Source organism: Doryrhamphus excisus, linkage group LG13, assembly GCF_037039965.1.
Source record: "Doryrhamphus excisus strain RoL-2023G ecotype Guam linkage group LG13, RoL_Dexc_Guam_v1.1, whole genome shotgun sequence".
In the NCBI taxonomy this organism is placed as follows: Eukaryota; Metazoa; Chordata; class Actinopteri; order Syngnathiformes; family Syngnathidae; genus Doryrhamphus; species Doryrhamphus excisus.
This window is the reverse complement of record NC_136369.1, coordinates 3832173-3851947: the sequence shown is the minus strand read 5'-3', so window position 1 is coordinate 3851947 and position 19775 is coordinate 3832173. Positions and strand designations below refer to the sequence as shown.

Sequence of the window (19775 nt, the reverse complement as noted above, 5' to 3'; positions counted from 1 at the left end):
AACTCATCTTAGCGACAGTGACGAGCCTTCTTTTCCTCTCTCTGAAGGCTTGATGACGACAGATGGCTTGGCGGTCGATGCTGTAGGCCGAAAGATTTACTGGACAGACACAGGAACTAACCGGATAGAAGTTGCCAATCTGGATGGCTCCATGAGGAAGGTTCTCGTTTGGCAAAACCTAGACAGCCCTCGTGCCATCGCCCTTTACAACGAGATGGGGTGAGAAAACAAGTTACACAAAAATTTTAGTAGCAAGTAGCAATATTTGATATTGTACATCACTTTATTACCAATATTGAGATCAACCGGTATTGATATTGCCGTCAAACTAATATCATGCAATGAACACATTATGTGGTATGAAACTCACACTCTTTTTGCTGCCAGTATTGTAGCAAGAAAAACACGTCACTCCACTCTTGAAGCACTTTTCAGTTTGTAAATGTAGAATCTGAATTCAATCAAGACAGGCAGACATACTGAGATTGTCATCACTCTTGTGCCAATATCATTATCACCACAAAAAAACAATACAGATATGAACTAACATCTTATTTTTATGTCAACGTTGACCGATGTTATCAGACATCCCTAATTAACTAAGGCTTATTAAGTCATTCTCTGAATTAATCCTGTTTAAGTTGCCGTTTCTTTCTAAAAAATAACCTCTCTGTGGGTATTTTACAGTTACATGTACTGGACTGACTGGGGAGAACATGCGAAGCTGGAACGCTCTGCGATGGATGGGTCAGATCGAGTGGTCCTTATCAATAACAACCTGGGCTGGCCTAATGGTCTCGCTATAGACATGGCTGGCTCACAATTGCTGTGGGCTGATGCTCATACTGAGGTATGTAGGAGTTCTGAGAAAGGTGTTTTCTTTCTTATTTGCCAACAGCCTTGGACATTCATTCATTCACTCATTCATTCAGTTTGTACCGCTTTTCCTCACAAGGGTCGCGGGGGTGCTGGACCCTGGACTGGTCGCCAGCCAATCACAGGGCGCATATAGACAAACAACCATTCACACTCACATTCATACCTATGGACAATTTGGAGTCGCCAATTAACCTAGCATGTTTTTGGAATGTGGGAGGAAACCGGAGTACCTGGAGAAAACCCACGCACGCACAGGGAGAACATGCAAACTCCACACAGAGATGGCCGAGGGTGAAATTGAACCCTGGTCTCAGCCTTGGACAAATCTGATAAAAGATTGTTTGAAGATTTGATGAGAAGGAAAGTCTAGCATCATTTTAAGATTGAATGTTTATACATCAGGGCTGCTCACACTTTCTCAGCCTGCGATCTACTTATAAAATGGCCCAATCCCACATCTACCACCTGCAATAAATATATGCAGCACGGTGTATAAGTGGTTAGCACGTTGGCCACACAGTCAGTAGATCAGGAAGACTTGGGTTCAAATCTCCGCTTGGGCATCTCTGTGTGGAGTTTGCATGTTCTCCCTGTGCGTCCGTGAGTTTTCCCCATGGATGCCAACCACCATAATACCAAAAAAGAAAAAGACAATTGTAGATGGTCCCTGAGGTCCTGCCTCATTTCTCATAGAGACCAACATAAGTCAGACTGCACAGAAAACGTCTCCTTTTGATTTTTAAAAAATCGTTTGTATCTCTTTCTGTTTGCCACGGTTAGAAAGAGGTGTCGTTTGCTATTCCTTTAGAAGGTTTTGATCCTGGAAGTTCGAATTTTGGAATATGTTTCTAACTTTACTGCAATAGTTCATGTATCAACGTATAGAGCATACATAGTTCTACATCAATAGGCTAAACTGAAAACATCATGTCCACCCTCTGATCCTTCCTAGCGTATCGAGGCAGCTGATCTTAATGGCCAAAACCGGCGGACCCTTGTGACTCCAGTCCAGCACCCATACGGTTTAACCCTTTTAGGGCCACACATCTATTGGACTGACTGGCAGAGCCGCAGCATCCAGCGGGCAGACAAGAATACCGGTGCCAATACCATTACTGTACGTGCCAACCTACCCGGCTTAATGGACATTCAGGCTGTGGATAGGGAGAGACCTCTGGGTGAGTCTGAGTTATGCGGCAAGGGTATGTTTATGTTTCCAAGTTGTCTTCATTGGTCTTTGCTCTTCTCTGTGCAGCAGTTGTGGTAATTAGGCCATTTTCATGAGTGTAATCATTGCAGTGAATAGCACATTATTGGTAACTACAGTAAACCTCGGATATATCGGATTCAATTGTTCCCACTGGTTTTGTCCGATATAAGCGAAATCCGTTATATGCGTATACCGGAGAATGTCCGTTTTACGCATATATCGGATTTATATCCGGTATATGCGTAAATCGGATTTTATCCGTTATAAAAAGGCACTTCCTTGACTATGTTTCCAATGTACCTGGACGCGCAGGCAACGCTGCAAACGCTGCAAATGACGTCGTATAGCGGCCTGTCACGATTCGGCGAATCGGAGCGCCACGATGCGGCCATCCGATATATGCGAGGGAAATATGGATGGAAATGGAAATGCATTGGAACGGGACTGGAGATTTTGTCCGAAATAGGCGAAATCCGTTATAAAAAATCCGATATATGCAATGAATTTTTATTGGAAATGCATTACAGAAAAATTGGTTCTTTTTTATCTGTCCGTTGTGAGCGAATTTCCAATATATCCGAGGTTTACTGTATTTGATGTTTTAAAATTATTGGGACACCTGACCGTTATACTTGTAATAATTTACAGCAGAAAAAAACATTTTACGTAAAAGTTGTTACTCTTTGGCAAAACTTTCTACAAGATTTACCTTAAGAATTACTGTATGTAAATATCTACCGACACTTAGGTCCATAAATATTGTGACCAACACAGAGTTTTTCTAATTTTTGGTACTGTACACAACCACAATGTATTTGAAACGACACAGTTCAGATGTAGTTCATGTGCAGACTTTCAGCTTTAATTTTGTGGGTTGAACAAAAAGATTGCATTAAAAATGCCAGGAATTAAAGCAGTTTTTAAACACAATCCCTTCATTTCAGGGGCTCAAAAGTAATTGGACAAATTAAATAACTGAAAACTAAATGTTCATTTCTAATACTTGGTTGAAATCCCTTCACTGGCAATGACTTCTTGAAGTCTTGAACCCATGGACATCACCAGACGTTTCCTCGTTTCCTCCGTTCCAATGCTCTGCCAGGCCCTTACTGCAGCAGCTTTCATTTGCTGTTTGTTTGCGGGCCTTTCTGGCCTAAGTTTAGTCTTTAACAAGTGGAATGCATGCTCAATTGGGTTGAGATCAGGTGACTGACTTGGCCACTCAAGAATATTCCACTTCTTTGCTTTAATAAACTCCTGGGTTGCTTTTGCTGTATGTTTTGGGTCATTGTCATCTGTATTATGAACCCCAATCAATTTGGCTGAATTTGACTGGATCTGAGGTAGATCCAGGTAGAATGTCTCTAAACACCGCAGAATTCAACCGGCTGCTTCTGTCCTGTGTCACATTATCAATAAAAACTAGTGACCCAGTGCCACTGGCAGCCATGCAGGCCCAAGCCATCACACTGCCTCCACTGTGTTTTACCGAGGATGGAGTGTGCTTTGGATCATGACCTGTTCCAAGCTTTCGCCATACAGTCTGGTAGAGGTTGATCTTGGTTTCATCTGTCCAAAGAATGTTCTTCCAGAAACATTCTGGCTTTTTTAGATCTTTCTCAGCAAAGTACAATCTCCCCTTTCTATTCTTCAGACCTATGAGTGGCCTGTACCTTGCAGTGAACCCTCTGTGTTTACTTTAGTGCAGTCTTCTCTTTATGGTAGACTTGGGTATTGATATTCCTAACTCCTGGAGAGCTCACTCCTGGTGTTCACATCACTGGCTGTTGTGAAGTGGTTTCTCTTCACCATGGAAATGATTCTGCCATCAACTACCACCATAGTCTTCCGTGGATGTCCGGGTCTTTTTGCGTTGCTGAGTTGACCAGTGCCTGTTTTCTTTCTCAGGATGTACCAAACTGTAGATTGTAGCCATTTCTCTGATGGGTTTTTTCTGTTCTCACAGCCTAAGGATGGCTTGGTTCACCTGCATGGAGAGGTCCTTTGCCTGCATGTTGTCTTCACAACAAAATCTTCTGAATGCAAACACCACGCCTCAGATGAATTTCAGGCCTTATAGCTGCTTAATTTATAGTAATATAATGAATGAATTGCCCAAACCTTCCTATGAAATAGCCTTTTGGTCAATTGTCCAATTGCTTTTGGTCCCTTTAAAAAGAGGGTGGCCGATGTTAACGATCTGAAACTTCTAAATCCTTCATCCAATTTGAATGTGGATACCCTCAAATGAAAGCTGAGAGTCTGCACTTTATGTCCATGACTATCTTTGGAGTATGTTTCAGTAAAAGGTTAAAAAAACTGTGTCCAAATATATATGGACCTAACTGTATACCTGTATATAATATGCAGCTTAACCACTCGCCGCTTCATTCTGTCAATCAAGATCTAGAATTTGTCATTTTTTTTCTTTTTGATATAATATGATCCTCAGGATTTAATAAGTGTGGCAGAAAGAATGGCGGCTGCACTCACCTGTGCCTGCCTCGTCCCAACGGTACGTCCTGCGCTTGTCCTACTGGCATCCTGCTCAAGGAAGATGGAAGATCATGTGACAACTCCCCAGAGACCTATCTTGTCTTCTCCAACCGAGTCAGTGTGCGGAGAATCTCCTTGGACACAAATGATCACACAGACGTGCACATAGCAGTACCTGAGCTTCACAACGTTATTTCACTGGATTACGACAGTGTTGATGGAAAACTGTACTACACTGATGTCACCTTGGATGTGATAAGGTGATACATACGATACAAATATGAATGAAATACTGTATGTTGTATGGATGAATTACTCTTTACTTGTTGTTTCTAGACGGGCCAGCCTGGACGGCACTGGCATGGAGACCGTAATCAGCCAAGGCCTAAAGACTACAGACGGGCTGGCTGTGGACTGGGTGGCCAGGAACATGTACTGGACTGACACCGGCAGAAACACCATCGAGGTGGCACGTCTTGATGGAACAAGCCGCAAAGTCTTGGTCAACAATAGTTTAGATGAACCCAGAGCTATTGCGGTGTTCCCGAGCAAAGGGTAAGCAAGGACTAAGTTATAGAATTCTATTGGAATGCCAAAGAAGCCATCCATATTGTGTCTTCTGTATTCTCAGTTACACAAAAAGAAGATGCTGAAGTTGCTCTTGTCAATTCTGCCTTTTCTCTGTAGGTTCCTGTTCTGGACCGATTGGGGTCATATTGCAAAAATTGAGCGATCTCACCTGGATGGTACAGACCGGAAAGTTCTGATCAACACTGACCTGGGCTGGCCCAATGGACTCACATTAGACTACGACACAAGGAGGTCAGAAACTAGCTGTGTCTTGTGTATTATATGTTGTATATCATAGAATTATGAAAAAAGTATGTTACTTTCACTTACTAAGTGACATTTTGACATGTTCTGCAGGATCTTTTGGGTAGATGCCCACTTGGACAGGATTGAGAGCTCCGACCTGAGTGGGAAGCTGCGTCAGGTCCTTGTTAGTCCAGTGTCCCACCCCTTCGCCCTAACGCAGGTACCCCGACCCCCGCCTTTTTCAACGTCAGTTGTCCATCACTGAGCTGACCCTTCCTCCTGGCCGCCTCCGTCACTCACCTGCTCTCTCACGTATCAGTTCACCGTGTGACTCTGGTCCCTGGTCATCTGCTTGTCCTCCAGCTCATACTTGGCTCATTTGACTTAACCATTTCTTCTACTTCTCTTCCACTCTGACCTTCATTTTCTTCCTCCTTCTTCCGACCCCTCCCCTTATTCCTCTCATCCCCCTCTCCTTGTCTGTGTTTTTCCTCTCCTCTTCTTCTCCCTCCGTTTCCCCAGTTGAAGCCGGTGTCCTCCCCTCTAACACCTTTCTCCCGACTCTCGCAGCAAGACCGTTGGATCTACTGGACTGATTGGCAGACAAAGTCTATCCAGCGGGTGGACAAACACAATGGCCGTAACAAGGAAACGGTGCTGGCCAATGTTGAGGGCCTCATGGACATTATTGTGGTATCGCCTAACAGGCAGACAGGTAAGGATGGCATTGAGTTGTTAGAGCTTGTTCTGCCAAGTGCTGAAACGGCAGTGGTGGACAATATGTGCTGCTAGATGTACCCCAACTGATCCAGAGATACAGTATGATCTTAAAGGAAACCTTGCCCAGGGTTCGGAATCGGTTCTTGTTTGAAAGCTCCCTTTTTTTTTTTTTCAGGGACCAATCTCTGTGGGGTGAACAATGGAGGCTGCACTCACCTCTGCTTTGCCAAGACCAACAGTTTTGTCTGTGCATGTCCCGATGAACCGGACGGACGACCGTGCTCCACTAGTAAGTGACATCATTATTTCAGAAAATAAACTAAAATAGTTCAAATGTAAAGCTACAGTATGTAGGTATAAAGCAGGGGTCTCAAACTCAATTTACCTAGGGGCCACTTGAGCTAGGGTCTGGGTGAGGCTGGGCCACATCAGGTTTTCAAAAAAAAAACGCATTAAAAACAGAAAGAAAAATAAATAAATAAAACTGTCTTCACTGTTTGTGCTTCTGCTACACTTTTTCACTGCTTTGGTTCCGATTTTCCACAAGAAAAGCTCTGATAAAATATTCCAGTGTTCTCAAATATCTTTCATTTTATTTTTCTACACAAAATAAGATTAAAAAAATAAATAAATCAAGAATAAAGAAAATAAATCAATCAATCAGTAATAAATACATTAAACAATAATAAAACAGCAAATAAGAAAAACTTAAGAAACTGCATATAGTTTTTTTCAGATTCAAATGAACAGTATTAACAGTTATTTAACCTTTAACATTACACGTTAATGAAGGGTTGGAACCAGACGAGTTCTGTGCGCCTCCGTACCCAGAAATGACAGCATAGCTTCGGCCTTTCAGAGCAGTAGAGCACAGTGACGGTGGGGATCACAGTCATGGATGATGACAGAAAAAGCAAAACGCGCGGGCTTGCTTGCGTATGTAATGGTAATGGTAATAGTAATGGTAATGGTAATAGTAATGGTAATGGTAATGGTTTTATTTCATTTGAACATGCATCAGATTACAATTGAGTGCATCCCATAATCAGTTCACAGTTCCACATGTCCAAAAGGAGTAGGAAGAAGCAAAGCTTATTAAATCCTAACCCTCCATCTGGTACTTTTACAATCAGTAACTGTTACATTTGTTCACTTCCTGCTTTCCATAATACAGTTTAGTTTTTTTTTTTTTTAATAATACACCTCGTACTTCGGTACGAGGTGTATTATATCAGCATCCAATGACATAATGGGTACCATAGTAAGTGTCGATATCAGGGGTCTCAAGCTCGCGGCCCGCCAGCCAAATGCAGCCCGTGAGATGCTAGTTTGAGGCCCCCACCTTGATACCAAAGTTTAAAGTTGAAATGACAGCTTAAAGCCGTGTGCACACCGGACACAATTAACATGATTTTGCCCCGCCCATACTGTTGCCCTACCCTGTTACCCCGCCCTGTTTTGCTTTGGATTAGCAATGAAGCTAAAGGCTTATGACGCTGGGTACAAATAAATGCAGGAAATGATTTGTAATAAAAGGGAAAATACACGTCAAGATAAAGCATCTCATCAAACATGTTGTTAAAGTTACGACGCTGCTCCCAGATGGAACTGAGTACGATGCTAACTTGCTATTTGGGTCAAATTATTAAGTTTCATTAATGTTCATGTTAAAGGTTAAATAACTGTTAATACTGTACATTTGAATCTGAAAAAACTTATTTCTCTACCAACTGTATGTGGTGTCTTAACTTTTTCTTATTTGCTGTTTTATTATTATTTTACTTATTTATTACTGATTGATTGATTTATTGTCTTTATTCTTAATTTGTTTTTTTTTTATCTTATTTTGTGTATAGAAAAATAAAAATGAAGATATTTGCGAACAGTGGAATGTTTTATCAGATATTTTGGTGTGGAAAACCGGAACCAAAGTACTGAAAAAGTGTAGGGTATAGCAGAAGCAAAAGCATTGAAGCATTTTTTCCAGTTTTTAATAAAGGCGTTTTGGGTTTTTGTTTGAAAACCTGATGCGGCCCGGCTTCACCCAGAACCTAGCTCCGTTGGCCCCCAGGTAAATTGAGTTTGATACCCCTGGTCAATATAGTGATATATATAGCACATCATGACTGGTTCAAGACTCTTCATCCTTGTATTTAGCAAACATCAACTGCTTGTATTGTTTCTTGAATTGGCTCATCGTTGTGCATTGTTTGAGGTCCTTACTCAATCCATCCCATAGTTTGATTCCACATACTGAAATGCTATGGCTTTTTAACGTAGTCCTAGCATAGAAGTGTTTCAAATGTACTTCTTCCCTGAGATCATATTTCTCCTCTCTTGTAGAGAAGTATTGGATGACATTTTTAGCTAATTTGTTGTTTTTAGCCTCATGCATTATTTTAGCTGTTTGAACATTAACTATATGAGCAAGTTTAAGTATTGTATGTGCGGGGCAAAATCACATCAGTTGTGTCCGGTGTGCACACAGCATTAAGCTGTCATTTCTGGGTACATATGATACCATACAGCATTAATATTAAACTTTCATATCAAGTGACCAAGAATGAGTACATGGATCACCCATCTCTGATCCACACGCGTTCATCAGTTGCAGGCTACATCCCTACTTCACCTGCCAAAGAGGCCAGCAGCACCCCTGTCCCCAATAAAATCCCCAAAGCTGCAACAGAAACCTCCCAAAGAGGACCTTCAGTGGTCAAGTAAGTCCTCTCTCTTTAACTCTAGTATTAATCTAAAACTCTGTATTAGATTATTTCCAATCATTATCATTATCAACTAATAATAAACAGAATGTTCTGAATTGTTGGTGTTCATCCAGCTGCATTCATGTTGTTTATTCACAGTTGCACTGACAAGAACTTAAATGTGGAAGAGTGCTTACAGAGTAATGTGGTGACAGCCCCTCATGGTTAGTATTCAGCATCGATATACTCCAATCATGTGATACACAACTACAGTAATTGAAATGTTCTTTGTCTTCCAGGAGAAGGGCTTCATATCAGCTACGTGATAGGCGGAGTTTTGACTATTCTTGCTATTCTCATTCTCATTGCTGCTTTCATTATTTATAGGTGAGTTCCTAGTTGTACAGCACTTTTATATACTAAACCTTACTTATATACTAAAACTTACTGAATATTCCTATCATATTTTGTACACCAGTGAGATTTCTGTTTTCTTGTAAATCAACAGACATAAAAAGTCCAAGTTTGCCGACCCAGGAGTTAGCAACCTCACGTACAGCAACCCTTCATACCGGACGTCCACGCAAGAGGTCAAGATCGAGGCTTCTCAGAAGCCTCCAATTTACAACCAACTGCGATATAAGAAAGAGGTAAACCCTTTTAGATTATGGAATTTAGCTTGCGTCCATGATATTCACGATCAATGTGTAGGATTATATTCCAGTTCAAATCCAACCTGGAAAGCTGGTTCCTAACATCAGCACACTCGTCTTTCCCCCCCACACTCTTTGCTTCCTTGCAGCTCTCCCATCCCTACAACTCTCTCTCCCCCTTTATCTTTTGACCCCACCTCATGATGCGGAGAGGTAGTTATGGCGCATGGAGGAGCTGTGATTTTTCCTCTTGCAGTGTCAGAGTTGTTATTGTGGGCATGCCTGCATTTATTTTAGACTTGCTTTGGTACCAGAGAGTGAGACTAACAAAGTTCATTAACATATTTTCATATTAACAACAAACACATACGTTAGAAACAAAATGATGGTGAATATTTTCTACCGCTTATCCTCATGAGGGTCGCGGCTGTCTTCAGGCAAGAGGCGGGGTTCACCCTGGACTGGTGGCCAGGCAATCACGGGGCACATATAGACAAACAACCATTCACACTCACATTCATATGTTCTCCCAGAACTCCGTTTTCCTCCCACATTCCAAAAACATGCTAGGTTAATTGGCCACTCCAAATTGTCCATAGGTATGAATGTGAGTGTGAATGGTTGTTTGTCTATATGTGCCCTGTGATTGGCTGGCGACCAGTCGACATCTCTAATAGCTCCAAATGAAATCAATAGGAAACCACACGAGTCTAATATTTGTCAAACACTAGTCTCTTTAATAGTAGCAGGACATTTGAATCACACTTTAAACTTTATTATGAGCAATGAGGTTTCCCGTTCAAAGACATCACATAATTTAAGGTACATTTACTTGTTTTCAGTGTATCTTCCAACATAGAACTCTCTGACTCTGTGTGACTTTGACTGTGTGACTGTCCGTCATAACAACAAGGCGTGCATGTGTTAATTACACATGGTGGTTAATTACACCACCAAAAAAAAGTTACACATGAAATAAATGAGTTACCACCATTAACTTGTTATTTTGACAGCACTACTAATAACCAAAGAATATTGGCCAACAAAACGCCTACAAATGTCTTCATTTCTAGAATGCTTCTAAAACTGTTTAACAAGCAAGAAGAGGAAAAACAATGCACTACTTGCTGCATGGGCATCTTTTTGTGTTGTGCCACGCCCTTCCTTGTTCACCTAAGTGTCAGGACTTGACACGGTTGTGACTCTTTGCCAAGTGACTGGTCTGCTGAGGAAAAGTGTTATTGGGACCGCCTGAACTGTTAAACAGATTAGGAAAGTACAGTAAAGTCTCGTTATATCAATATTGTCGGGAGTCGGAAAAAATATCGATATAACCGGACTGTCGATATATCCAATCCTGCGCCGAACTGCATTAAAAGTGGGCAATAATGCACTATAGAATCTATACACACGAGAGAAACCACGAACGCCAGCATGTACATATGAAAAACAGTGATTATTGCAAGCGATAAAAAGATATCTGAATACAACACAATTAAATACATGTATTTGTACGCTTGTGTCTTCGTTGGAATAGGTGTGTATGCTATGTCAGTTGGTTCTTCTGTTGCAGGCATGTGTTTGGCCAGCTATGTGGGGCGGGTTGAGCATGACCTGTGAACCAGGAAGTGCGGGAATCGGTGTGTGTGCTGCGCTCTGGTGGTGGAAGTGTGAAAAATAAAGTTGACTGGAAGCAGCCGTTCGCCGTGTTCTTTTTTGGTATTGAAATCCTTAAGCAAAGATTGATTTAAGCTGCTTTTGTATCGATATAAGCAGACCAAATTGGCTGGCGGGAGATGAAAAGGGCATCGTAGTAACCGGATTATCATAATAACCGGGTATCGTACTAACGGAACTAATTATATCATAAAAGACTAGAAATTTGCCGGGAAATGAAAATAGTATTGTAATAAGCAGTACTTCGATATAACCGATATCGATATAACGAGACTTTACTGTAAAAGGCCTTCTTGGCAGTCTATTATAGATGTCATGGAACGTTTGTCAAAGTTCAAGATATAGATATCTCACAATTGTGTCAGTTTTTGAAAAACACTGTTCTGTTTGTTTGTGTTATTGCCTGTGTGTCAACATGGCGAAGGAGAGGATTTAGATTTTTTAAACAAAGAAGTTGTGGCAATGAGATCCAAAAGGTGTTTAGCCAAGATGGCCTCCTTTATTGCAGGAAGGATATGGCAAGAAATGTGATGATTGTCTTAAGTAAGTGCCACTCTAGGGTCATATACTGAAAAATCAATGGTAATGGTAATGGTAATGGTAATGGTAATGGTAATGGTTTTATTTCATTTAAACATGCATCAGATTACAATTGAGTACATCCCATAATCAGTTCACAGTTCCACATGTCCAAAAGGAGTAGGAAGAAGCAAAGCTTATTAAATCCTACCCCTCCATCTGGTACTTTTACAATCAGTAACTGTTACATTTGTTCACTTCCGGCTTTCCTAATATATGGCTTTTTAACGTAGTCCTAGCATAGAAGTGTTTCAAATGTAGTTCTTCCCTGAGATCATATTTCTCCTCTCTTGTAGAGAAGTATTGGATGACATTTTTAGCTAATTGGTTATTTTTAGCCTTATGCATTATTTTAGCTGTTTGAAGATGAACTATATCAGCAAGTTGAAGTATTTGTGATTTTAGAAATAAGGAGTTAGTATGTTCTCTGTGGATAAAAAGGATGCAAGTGCCAATTTGATATTTTGTAAGCCACCTCATTTTGACATGCTAAGAATCTTGATATATATTTCAAAGAAAAAACTGCATTTCAGCTTCATAATGTAGTTAAAATGCTACTAAAATGGCTTTTTCCTGATTACGGAGTAGCCACAGCGGATGTTTAGATCCTTATAAAATACTGACTTTTTTTCTCTTCAATTGATGACATTTTTTTTGTAATGTTTGGACTTTGTTTTCATAAAATTACAGATGTTCTTTTCATTTCCTCCCCCAACTTCAACTTTCTTAATATTCTTTTAATTCTGACTTTATTTCCATAACACTTTATGAATTAAGAATGGAAGTTATAACAACTTTATTTTCATGTTATCAATTTACTTTATTCTTTGTTTTGTTTGTTTTGTCTTTTGTTATTTTTTTTCTTGAATATTTTTACTCTATGCTATTAAGATGACATTTTTCCTCATAATATTACACATTTGTTCTCTTAAAATTGCAACTTTTTTCGTTTCAATTCAAGGTTATAGTTTGACTTTATTCTCATGAAATGTCTGCTGTTGTTTTTACAAATATTTAATCTTTTTTCTGTGAATATTACAACTTTATTCCCAACCTAATTTTCCAAAAATGTGTTTTGTTAGTTTCTCATAATATTACTTCACTCCCGTGAAACTTAATATTTTATCTTTATTCTTGCAAAATGACTGCAAATTTTTTCAATTTTTATGCTTCATTGTGTAGTTTTCTTTTAAAGTTATATGTTTTTGTATTAAAAAAACAACAAAAAACAGCCATAGAGCGCAGTTTGAACACACGTGAAGTTCCTGTTGTTAAGTTCTTGTTGTTAATCATGACTACATGGATTTAGTCCAAATGTAGCGGCTAGATGACTATATATTTATTTAGAGTTGACTCTCTCATACATTTTGCTGGCACACAGACTATTTTGAACTAAGCGTATTTCATTGTCCAGGGTGGTGTGGATGGAGGCTACACGAAGGAGAAGATCCGCATCGTGGAGGGTGTGTGTCTTCTGTCAACAGAGGAGCTTTACTGGGACGACTTAAAACAGATCAAGCCTTCCCGAGGGGGCCTGCACACCTGCATGCGCACAGACACCGTCTCATTGCAGGCCAGCAGCGCTTCGCTGGATGATGGAGAGACAGAGCAGCTCCTCCAGGAGGAAGCGTCTGAATGTTCCTCCATAACCACACTGACCCCTTCAGCCATTACCCCACAGCGCCATGCCCAGCACAGCCTGCCCGACACCGGCTGGGCGTCCATGCGCAAGCCCTCCACTGAGAGTGAAGTGTGAGAGGACAGCATTTGCGCTTTATCTTGACCTCCTTTGCAACACATGCATATACACGCCTGTATTTATAGCTGGTGCAAACAGACATAGAGGATGCAAAGTACTAGCACAGATACATATTTAGAGTCTGAGTGAAATAAACAAGTTCTGATAAACTCAACTCTTTCTGAAACTGGGACTCCGTCCTATTTGTACAGGCATACACACAAACCCCTTTGTGCTCTGTGCTAAAATGCCTTCTGGCAAAATGATCAACTAATTAGCATGCCGGAGTAAGAAAGCAAAGGACTCCTGGGAGGAAGTGACCAGAGACACAAATACGTAAGGATGCAAAGCGACACATGTCTCGCTGTGTGCAACTTTCTTTCTCCCGGAGAAACAACCGACACAACGTTCTCCCAGGACAACGATGCCCTTAAACCACTCATCTCTTTATGAACTCTATTTATGAACATTTTTTTTGTACTACAAAGTGGGCTTTGAGAATTAAACAAAACAGCGAGTGTTGTGTGGAGCTTTGTGCAGCAGGTATTCGAGTGTTGTGTTTATGACCGTGCCAAAGGGCGGGGCTTCACCAAGTCCCCATGCTGCTTCTTGCATTTACTCATCAATAAAACGGTGTCCCAGTTCCAGCAGACAGCCAAATCGAGCAGTTCGTGCAAACATTTAGCTCCAAACTCTTCAAATACTCGAGTATGTTTGTTGTTGCCAATGCTGCCAATGCTGCCAATTTAACGTTTGCTAACGAAACGAAGGATTTAGTTTTTAATTCACCTTCCATTACATTTCATGAAATGATTGGTATAGCCATATCATAAGAAACTTGTTTACACATCTATCCATGTAGGTAGTGTTAATTTATTTAGTGTAAATGGATGATATATTAAAAGAAAGGGACACCTATAGTAATGACATGGATGGGTTGAACTATGCCACTTGATGCTCGTTTTCTGATTGTTTATACACTAATTGTCCCTTCGAACTTGTAGTGGACAAAAATTTGCATCGATGCTGGCCAAATTTAATTTCATTAGAACAATTCTTTCATTTATCCCTGCAATTTTTAACACACATTTGCAGCACTTACAATTAGAATGTGCAGGAGCTACAGTATGTTAAAGAGGTTGGTATTGACATAAGTTTGTGCAATTGTTGATTACGTTCACTGGCAGAGATCTCGGTACCTACGTACGTTATGGTCCGTTTTGCCAAACACTACAGTAATAGGGTTTATTTTTATTTGTTAAATGTAAAATCGGATGCAACAGTGCACTTGCGTTGTGCAGCGTAGTCATTTAAGAAGATGGATGGCATCAGGCAGCGAGGGTTGTAGTTTAGTAACACAACAGTAACAGTCATTATACATCGCTTTACCTTTAAAATTGTGTTCTCATATGGTGCAAGGAAATATTGCAATTCAGACAAATGTGTCGGCCTTATTTATAGAACAATGTATTTTGAAGAATCTGCTAAGAGCTCAGCAACTTGCTGTTTTGCTGCTAGACAAAGCACTGAAGCCAATGAAAGAGGGTCTTGGCAGCTACAGAACTAGAGTCTCTGGCAGTTGGTTACCAGTATGCCCATACGGGCATCATAGTGTCCCAGTAACCTATCATCATCCTTACTCATGTCCCACCAACTCTGCTGCAGGAATTGCTAAAGCTGTATAAAAAGGAAAACAAAAGCTGGAGATACTGTTTTGATTGAGCTGTACAGTCTTTTGTACAAAGGGATTTCATGACTGTAATTAGACTTGTATTAATTTTACTCACTGGAGAAGAATTTTTGCTCAACTTTTTTGCTGGATTATTTTAACCACTGTGTTTCCAAGTTTTGTAAATGATAGGGAAGATGCCCTTTATTTAATAGTCCTCTTTTATAAATACTGGTCGCATATAGTTGTTGTAAAGTTAACAAAAAGAGGTATTTATGATTTGTTTGGTTGTCATATGATGTGTAAATATGAACAGACTGTATATGTATTTCCATGGCAGTACTAACAAGCTGTGTTGTGTGATATAGTGAATCATCCCTTTGCTATCTTTTAATATAAAATTGCATTTCAATGAAACTCTGTGACTCGCTCATTATTTGTAAGTCGATTGCAAATTGTATTTGTTGTAATATATAACTTTGATTTAACTAAACGCATACGTAGCGTAATTATGCCGTCTCAAATGACGCGTTATGTGAACAACCAGTAGTAGCGCGTATTTAGGTCACGTGAAAGCGATTGGCCAATAAACACGCAGGGAATTGAGCCAATCAGACCTGAGCTCAGCACGAAGCAGTGTTCAAAATGGACGGGTACCTCTTTAGAAGTGGACGACTTCAGGCTACAGAGGATGAAATTGTAATTTGGACGGTGTTTGGTAGTGGTTTGGGACTTTGGTAAGTTGTTATCGCGCCTTTTCGTCGTCATAATTGATTTTTCAAAAATTACACGAATGAGGTTACTGCGAGGAATTGCAGTACATGTCTACAACAGAAGTTCGCTTGATGCTGTGCATGTTAGCTCATGTCGGTTGTTTTGTGTCGTGTCATTTCAAATATGGATACAATATTGTTAGCCTTGTCGTAGCATTATTTTTTCGCCGTCTAACAACGTTCTCATTTGTATTTTCTTTAAAGCGATTTCCAAAAACTGGGCATACTGAGTAAATTGCTGAGTAACCTAACGTGTCCGTTTCTTATGTTTTCTTTTGTTTTAGTAAAACAAAACAAAATGGCCACCCCATGTGGTTGAAACCAACTGCTGACACAGAATGAAGAACCAAAACTCCTTGAGTAGGTAAGGTCCCCGCTTGGGAATTGTTGAATGGACTACATGCTTTATTACAGTAACTGACCGAAGAAAACTCGTAGTCTTTAGATGTGGCATGTGTTTTTACCTCAATTTGATATTGTAAGTACGAAAATAAACGAGTAAACTTTGAAACTACTATACGAAATACTAACTGATTAGTGTCTTACATTCAGTTTCAGAGTTTACGGCTTTCAATAATTAATAGATAAAAAAAAATATGGATAATCACACAAAATTCCCCAATAGTTATGTACATAGTAGTATGTCAGTCAAAATAGCTACATAGCATTCATTAGTGTTGTGGAAAAAAATTATAATCGTAACTAGGAAAGAGTGCCTCAAATAAAGACAGACCTTTGGGCAATTGTTATTGTGTGTTATAGTGTTTGCAACACAAAGGGATCAGACAACACACATTATGCATGGCTGTCTGGAGGAGTCCTGCCAAGAGTGGCCTCTTGGAGAAAACTCTTATCTCCATATAATGCAAATGATTTACATTGTGAGAGGGCACATCCTTTGGTGCCACTTTGTCTACAGGGTAGGGGTAAAGGACTCTCATCCCAGGAGACTTCTTGATTGCACTCCCTTCGAATTAATGCATGTAAATGAATTGCATTGTTACAGAAAATAATTCCTTCCCTGATGCCCTTCTGTCTTTGGGACCAAACGTAATACTTTGGTGTCAACACATTTTTCAGGACCCCCTACTGGTATTTACTGGGGAGGGAGCCTCTGGGAGACAGCCTGAGTGAATCGTGCTATCCTGGTTGACTTATTACCTGAAGAGACTCCCTGCATTGAAATGTAACACTGAATCCCAAGACAATATACAGCCTTAAATAACATGTGACTAAAGTTATATCCGTAACAGTGAATACGGAGGAGAGTTTGATGTCAGTTGACTGTCATATGACCTCTACAAAGTGATATTTATCATGGACAAAGGCTACCCGTCGTAATGGACCGGTAGCTCGTGATCAGCGATTTAAAAATGGTTGGAGTGGGTATGAGAGTGATGAGTTGCACGACTCAGTTGGGGTGTGGTGCAGTGGCATTGACACTCCAATCTGACACAACCTGATGAGACACACTGTGCACAGGGGCCATCTGACTCAAGCCTGCTCCCACATTTTTGAAACCACAGTAGCGCTCATTTTAGCAAACATTTTATTATCCCTGAATAGGTTTAATGGGGAGCTTTTGGGGAAAGATTCACAATCTTTATGTGAAACATGAACACATTTGTTTCCCTTTTGTGGTGCATTATATCACGAGAAAACAAGTTAATTAACAATTGTTAATGTTTTGTGTTTTTAATGAATATTTTGCAGTCGTGTTTCTGCCAGATGTTACCCTGTGGATCAACAGCCATGTGGTTTATGCCAAAGAGGTAACAATTGTTTGACATGTATTATATTATGTAGTTGAGTATATGGCATTGAATAAATATTGGATCAATATTCTCCAAAGCTGTTCTAATATTGGTGAAAATGTATAACGGGCACTTTCCTGACAACCATGAAAGTGCATGAAATGCCCACTCTGTGGTTGCACCTGATTACAGGCACCACATTGAAGCAAACTGCTCACACTGAATCCGTTGTGGCTCCGTTGCAGACTCCATAAGCATTCCGCCATAAGCATTTGGCAAGCTTGCAATCCCCATTGTATGCTCACAGTAGCTCTGTGCTGTGCAGCTCCATCTCCATGTTTCCGCAGCTGCAGTGGACACTGACTCTACCGCAGTCATTGTGAGAGGCACTTTGCGGCAAGGCGGACTGGATCAGGAACAGAGCCGTAACAGATTCAGTGCGAGCCCGGTGTAAAGTCTCATTTGGAAATGGTTAAATGGGCCTCTGATAGTGTGACTGACTGAAGTTTCAAACTTTATACACATTTTAGTAGGGGTGTCACAAGATTGGATTCACAAAAACAATACAGGATTTTAAAATTTTAAGAAATGTACAATTTACAAAACTTCCCTTTAGAGTCTCAAAACAATGCAGATACGTTTTGAAATGTTTCTTTTGTGGTTAAGAAATTACACTTTTCTGTGAACATACGCCATTTTGAGCAGCTCTGTTTAACTGTCGACTGAATGTCTGAGTGACTCAAGATGAAGGCACTGCAACTTGATATGTAGTTTTTCCCAAATGGGCGAACTGGTTTGGGTAGCTATGTTTGAGGTGAGCAAGTTCATTATGTTGCGACCACTTTTGAACATATTCATCATACTGGCTCCATCGTGGTGATGGGCTCACTTTGCCCATTATTATTCCCCCTATATGGAGCTGTGGCATTTGACTTTACAACCATTTTTTCCCCTCCCAATTCCCACTACATTGTGCATGTGTTCATCCCCTTGTCTCCCTACAGAGGCAAAGCAACTGTAAGACTGAAAATATGTCTCGCTCAGCTGGAAAGATCTCGTGACACCCCTGCATTTTAGCTCTGATTTTTTGTACATGCATATTAAACGATGGTGGGAGTGGGCATGAGAATGATGAGTTGCATGCTTCAATTGAGGTGTGGTGCAGTGGCATCAACACTCAATCTGATGTAACCTGATGAGACACCCTATGCACAGGGGCCATCTGACTCAAGTCTGCTCCCACATTTTTGGTCACCTAATAAATGTGATTTTATTTTTCAAATTTCATACATAAGCAAACCATTGAATTTACTGATCTAATTTTTCTTCCTTTTTATACTATATAGACAGTCTGGCATCCGGCATGGCAGAAAGAAAGGCTGTCCACTTGGTTTGAGGTTTGTAATATGCTAGTTGAATTAAATTACTGTAAATGCTAATATTGTTGTTGAAGAAATAAGCGCTGTAATGTTGTGTATTGATTCATTTTTAATGTCGAAATGTTGCAGCCGAATAAGAATGTTCATTTCAAATGAATCAGAGTTTTAACTTTAGATCACTTATGCTTTTTCCACTTTTCTGATATACAAATGTTGTCGTCTTGTGTTAGACGATGCCAATGTTTTAGATAATGAGGTTTGCGCATTTGGAAGTGATCACTAAAAGAACGGCATTTCACACTGGAATGTTTTGTGAACATGGGCCAGTATGCAGCTGGACTAGCCAACAATCCTCCCAACGTTATTTGGCCATGTGGAAGAGTCAGAAGAGTAAGCAGTACGAAAGTTCAGTGTCCTGTTTGTTTCGTGTAAGTCATGAAGCAAAAACGCTTGCCTACAGGGAGCGGGGTTGCTAATAGCCGTTCCACCACAATTAGTGGCCACATTAGACGTTACCGATGCTGTAGAAAACGCTAAAATCCTAAAGCTACTTACCATTGAGAGACCTCTTGAAGTAACCTCTTTTCTTGAGAAACGTCGAGTCTTTACTTCCAGATTGGACTCGCATATGGCTGTATGTCAAAAGCGGACATTTTTAAAAAGGTGCATTGCCGATTATAAACTCCTGTACCGGAGTGGGCGTGCATGTTGGCGGGCCATTGGCGAG

General features: G+C 40.3%; 1 protein-coding gene, 1 long non-coding RNA gene and 2 other non-coding genes across 6 annotated transcripts in view; all 4 read left to right on the top strand.

Annotated features, from left to right (window-relative positions):
• The window catches only part of lrp4 (low density lipoprotein receptor-related protein 4), a 113438-nt gene extending 99234 nt beyond the window's left edge, over positions 1–14204 (top strand). Inside the window, exons 25-38 of one of the 3 annotated variants that reach the window (XM_058088486.2) lie at positions 48–219; positions 688–850; positions 1832–2057; positions 4542–4845; positions 4922–5140; positions 5273–5407; positions 5513–5621; positions 5972–6116; positions 6297–6410; positions 8730–8841; positions 8986–9050; positions 9126–9213; positions 9335–9476; positions 13150–14204. In XM_058088486.2, coding sequence (XP_057944469.2) covers positions 48–219; positions 688–850; positions 1832–2057; positions 4542–4845; positions 4922–5140; positions 5273–5407; positions 5513–5621; positions 5972–6116; positions 6297–6410; positions 8730–8841; positions 8986–9050; positions 9126–9213; positions 9335–9476; positions 13150–13491 — 2336 coding nt within the window. In that variant the 3' untranslated portion in view covers positions 13492–14204. Of the gene's footprint in view, positions 1–47; positions 220–687; positions 851–1831; positions 2058–4541; positions 4846–4921; positions 5141–5272; positions 5408–5512; positions 5622–5923; positions 6117–6296; positions 6411–8729; positions 8842–8985; positions 9051–9125; positions 9214–9334; positions 9477–9628; positions 9840–13149 lie in introns of those variants that run through there. The other 2 variants (XM_058088485.2, XM_058088487.2) reach the window with 2 other exon arrangements.
• A 1581-nt stretch (positions 14205–15785) lies between these two features.
• On the top strand, positions 15786–19118 carry LOC131139492 (uncharacterized). Its single transcript, XR_009132249.2, has 4 exons — positions 15786–15879; positions 16200–16279; positions 17629–17687; positions 19016–19118. It is a non-coding gene; the product is annotated as an uncharacterized LOC131139492 (long non-coding RNA).
• Positions 17303–17414, top strand: LOC131139889 (small nucleolar RNA SNORD67). The gene has a single exon (XR_009132316.2). It is a non-coding gene; the product is annotated as a small nucleolar RNA SNORD67 (small nucleolar RNA).
• LOC131139890 (small nucleolar RNA SNORD67) lies at positions 18791–18901 on the top strand. Its single transcript, XR_009132317.2, has one exon. It is a non-coding gene; the product is annotated as a small nucleolar RNA SNORD67 (small nucleolar RNA).
• Positions 19119–19775: the final 657 nt, after the last annotated feature.